The sequence below is a fragment of the Marmota marmota genome, unplaced genomic scaffold, assembly GCF_001458135.2.
Source record: "Marmota marmota marmota unplaced genomic scaffold, marMar, whole genome shotgun sequence".
Lineage (NCBI taxonomy): Eukaryota > Metazoa > Chordata > Mammalia > Rodentia > Sciuridae > Marmota > Marmota marmota.
In genome coordinates, this window is record NW_026000185.1 from 20,931,153 (window position 1) to 20,935,657 (window position 4,505).

General features: G+C 42.3%; 1 protein-coding gene across 1 annotated transcript; it reads right to left on the reverse strand.

Moving 5' to 3' along the window:
• Positions 1 to 1,251: 1,251 nt before the first annotated feature.
• On the reverse strand, positions 1,252 to 3,158 carry Sephs2 (selenophosphate synthetase 2). The gene has a single exon (XM_015491298.2). It carries the CDS (start codon positions 2,979 to 2,981, stop codon positions 1,629 to 1,631), a length of 1,353 nt encoding a protein of 450 aa, XP_015346784.1. The 5' UTR covers positions 2,982 to 3,158; the 3' UTR covers positions 1,252 to 1,628.
• Between the last annotated feature and the right edge of the window lie 1,347 nt (positions 3,159 to 4,505).

Consider the following 4,505-nt stretch of genomic DNA (forward strand, 5'->3'; position numbering starts at 1 on the left):
CTTGTCCTCCGCTGTGCCTAAAGTTCCTGACTGACCCTTTCCCTGCAGAAGTAAGAGGTAACTCACCTACTGTGAAATGGATGGAAGAATTTGAGGAGCATAAAAATATAATTACCCCATGTGTAAACTTTTTTTTTTAATGGTACTGAGGATTAAACTGAGGACCTTGTGCATGCTAGACAAGTGCTCTATTATTGAGCTATATCCCCAGACTTTTATTTTTAATTTTGAGACAGGGTCTCACTAAATTGCTTAAGGCCTTGCTAAATTGATGAGGCAGACCTTGAATTTGTGATCCTCCTGTGTTAGCCTCCCTGTCATTGGGATTACAACTGAGGCGTGGGCTACCAAGCCCAGCTTTAAAATTTTTCTTTTTGAGCAGTGTCTCCCTAAATTCCCAGGCTGGCCTCAAACTTATGAATTTCCTGTATTGGCCTCCCCAGTAGTTGGGATTGCAGGCATGCACCACTGTGCCCAGCTTTGTATATAAACTTTCAAGGGTTTTTTTTTTTGCCACCTCTTGCCCCCACTGTCCTATGTATCATATCTCCTTGCTTCTTGTTGATATTCCCCCACTTTGGCAGCTTCTTCTGCTAAATCTTTCTTCCTCCTTTTCATCTTCCAAGAATTGTTGACACCTTTCTTTTGCTATTTTCTCTCCTACCCTTAAATCTGTGGAGTTTATGCCCATTGAATCCTTCCCTGTCATCTCAGGGACAAATTTGTGTGTTAAATTCCTTTATCCAGGATCAGGAAAAACACTCTCACTTTGCCAGATACTAAATGTAGCAATGGTTGTTTTTTGTTTGTTTGTTTTGTTTTTTTAGCAATGGCATTTTGACTGTAAAAGATTAGAATCCCAAAGAACCAAACATTAGCCAGAAAAGTTTTCCAACAAAGTTACTCTTATTTATTTAACTATAAGAAATTACTCTTTATTAATTAAATCACAAGGAATTTTTAGCACAAAATTTAACATATTAATGACCATCACATCCTGGTCTCTAGGGCTTGCTCTGCCTTTCCCAATCCTTAGTGGAATTTAGAAGGAAAGACATCATTAACAGAGACCAAGTCAGATGGTTGCAGGTTCTCCTTTCCCAGTTACTGGACAAGCTGCTCAATTCTTGTCCAGAAAAGGAAAGAGCCAGTTCTTTATAAAAATCTAATAAAGAATTTGACATTGTATTATAAGATCTCTCTTAACAATTTAGATTTATCAACAGTTTTGGTCCAAACTCATTGCTTCTATTTTTTTTTTTTTTCATTTTGCAATTTACTTTTTGAGTATGTAATTTTAGTAATCTCATTCCTTGTGCAGAAATGAATTAAACCAGTGCAAAGAAAAACCCCTTAAACTGGAACAGCCTCATCTTGCTTTGGAAAGGTTTTTCTGCTCCTCCTCCACCCAAGAGATAAATACATGTCCCCCAAAGTCCAAAATGTTACTTCTGGCCTTGGAATGTACATAAAGGCAGCTACTGATTGGCTAATTCAAATCACTGAGAAAGCAGCTGGAACCACTATGCAGGCAGCCTTCTTTGGAAGTTTGTTAATATCCATTCTTGAGAATCCTCCATGATTTTATATAAAGGCTCTAAGTTCCTAATAACTTCTGCAATTCCATTTCAGGAGCTAGGCTCTGAGGAGGCGTTGGAATTATCAGGAGCAAGAGCAGCAGCAGTGGCCCCACGAGGTAGAACCTCAATAACTCGAGGCTTGTCGATGATACGGGCTGTTCGGTTTCCCTTTTCCACGATGCCGACGATCCATGCTTGGTGACCCTCTCCGTACTTGGAAGATTTTATTTCTGAGCAAAATCGAGCTGCCTGTTCTCTTGGCAGACAAATTAGTAATCCCCCAGAGGTTTCAGCTGAGGTTCCTTGAAGTAGTCCAAATCGCCCACTGGCCTTGCTGATGGCAGCCATCTTGGCAATGATCGGCAGATTATGAATGACAAAGGACACCTCATTTCTTTGTTGTTTTGCGAGGTTCTGAGAGTGTCCTAAAATGCCAAAGCCTGTGATATCGGTGGCTGCATGGGCATTAAAGGTGTGCATTAATCCGGCAGCAGTTCTATTTAGGGTAGCCATATTGAACATAGCTTCCTGATAAGCCAGCTCTACCTCTTCTCTGGAGACCACCATTTTTATCTTATTCCATCTTTCAGGATTATCCAGCCATTGGTGGGCATTAGCGGCGACTTGAGTGCCTAAGGGTTTGGTTAACACGAGCACATCCCCTACAACTGCATTGTCAGGCATTATGAATTCATTTGGCTGACATACCACAGTGGCAACTCCCCCGATGATAATCCAAGGGTTGACCACTGTTTGTCCACCTGTCACTGCAGTGCCTCCCTCCTCAGCAGCATCCCGAAAGCCTTTAACCATGAGTGGTGTTACCTTTTCTCGTTCTTCCTCATTCATACTCTGGCTGACACTGAGTAACATTAACATGTTGTCACATTCAGTAATGCCCATGGCGTAGAGGTCACTCAGCACATTTGCACAAGCTATACGCCCCATCATGTACGGATCTTCCACCAAGGGGTAGAAAAAGTCCGTGGTCTGCACCAGTGATAGGCCTCCGTGCCTCAGGGGGATGACGCAGGAGTCCATCCCAATACTCAAGAATGGAAAAGTTGGGCTGGGGCCTGTCCCAGAGGTCAGGCCAGCTTCCTGGGCCGCCTCTTCCTGGCCTCCAACCAGGCCGGAGCCCGGCTGGGGCCGCATGTCCGGCCGTGACAGTCCCGCCAGGAGTTTGAGCAGCGTCTCCTGGGGGACCTTGCAGCCTCAACCCTTCATGCCAGAGAAACCGGTCAGCCGCCAGCTCGGGCTGAAGCCCAACGTCTGGGGATCGAAGGGCCGGTAGCTCGAGAAGCCCCGGCCGAGAGACATGCCCGCCGGGCCCGAGGCGCCTTCAGCGGTCACCAACGCCGCCATCGCTTCTCCGCAGGCTCCCACCGCGGTCTCCGCCATCGCGCCGACCGAGCAGGGAGAGGGGAGGATGGGAGGGGAAAAGAGAAGAAGGTCCTTTTATTTTCTACTCAAGCTTAATTTTAAGTAACAGTCAGATATTACCGGAAGAGCTTCTCTCGCGCAGCAAAACTCACTGCACACGCTGCCTTCCCGGCTTCCAAGTGAGAAGCGGCCGGCCTCTCTTATTTATAGGCCTAGTGATTGACAGCCCCGCCATCCAATGAAAACTTGCCTCTGAGAGGCGTGCTTCCTTTACTCCAAAAGGTGCATTACAAATTGGCCACCCGCTTTCAAACTGATCCCAGAGAGGTTATGAAACGTCACGTGCTTTAGTATGCTCCGCTTCTAATATTAAAAAAAAAAAAAAAAAATCTTTCGTAAGTGATTGGAGGAATACTGCGTCCCTGAAATCACTTTACCAAAGACTAGAATTCTTGCAGGCTAAAGAAGATTGGTCACTCGACAAACCTCGTGGAGGTCAGAATAGTCCTAGGGTCACCTGACAGCGTATAAGATCCAGGATAGCAAAATAGCTCAAGGGAAAAAGCGGGGAAAATGAGAAATTAGAAATTAAGTTACTGCCAGTAATTGAGCAAGTTGCAGCATTGATATTATGAAATGTTAATATGGACTTTAATGAAATTTAGGACTCACAGTCCAGACACCTTTATGGGTTGTGATGCTATTAGGGTTAGGGTTAGGGTTAGTGTCATCACTTTTGGTGTCAGGTTGATTCATGTCTGCAATAGAACAGCTCACCTGGGCCTTCTAAAACGTCTTTATCTCTCTAAGTTAATATTTGTGAGAATCTGTGGTATATATATGAAGGGCAACTTGCCAAAGTCTATTAAAATTACAACTGCTTCTAAATACTTTTGATCCATCAGTTCCAAGTCTAGAATTTTATCTAACAATACTCACCAGTGTGGGAAAGTTTATCTTATTTATTACTGTGCCGTTTGCAATATCAACGTGCTGGAAACAGTTTAGATGCTTATCAACTATGATTTAAATAAATTATGAAGGGCTGGGGCTATAGCTCAGTGGTAAAGTGCTTGCCTGGAAAATGTGAGGCACTGGGTTCCATCCTCAGCACCACATAAACATAAATATACTGTATGTTCATCTACAACTAAATAAATATTTAAAAATAAATAAATTATGAAAAAATAAAATAAATTGTGGTATAGTTATACAATGAATATTATTTATTTGTGAAGTTATTTACAGCTATAAGCAGCATCAATATGGATAACCTTAAAAACAAAATATTGGGAATAAAAAAGCAAGTTGCAGAAAAATACATAAAATAAGGTATCATTTATACAAAGTTCAAAACTAGGTAAAACAATAACATAAAAGATAGATATGTAAGTTATAAAAAACCCTTTAAGAGGCAAGAGAATTAATATAAAATTTAGCATGGGGGTTATTTCTGGGAAAGAGTACGTGGGAAGCTTCTGATCTACATTAAATTCTGTTTTCTGGGCTAGTGGTGTGTACATTTTTTTTTTTTTTTTTTGT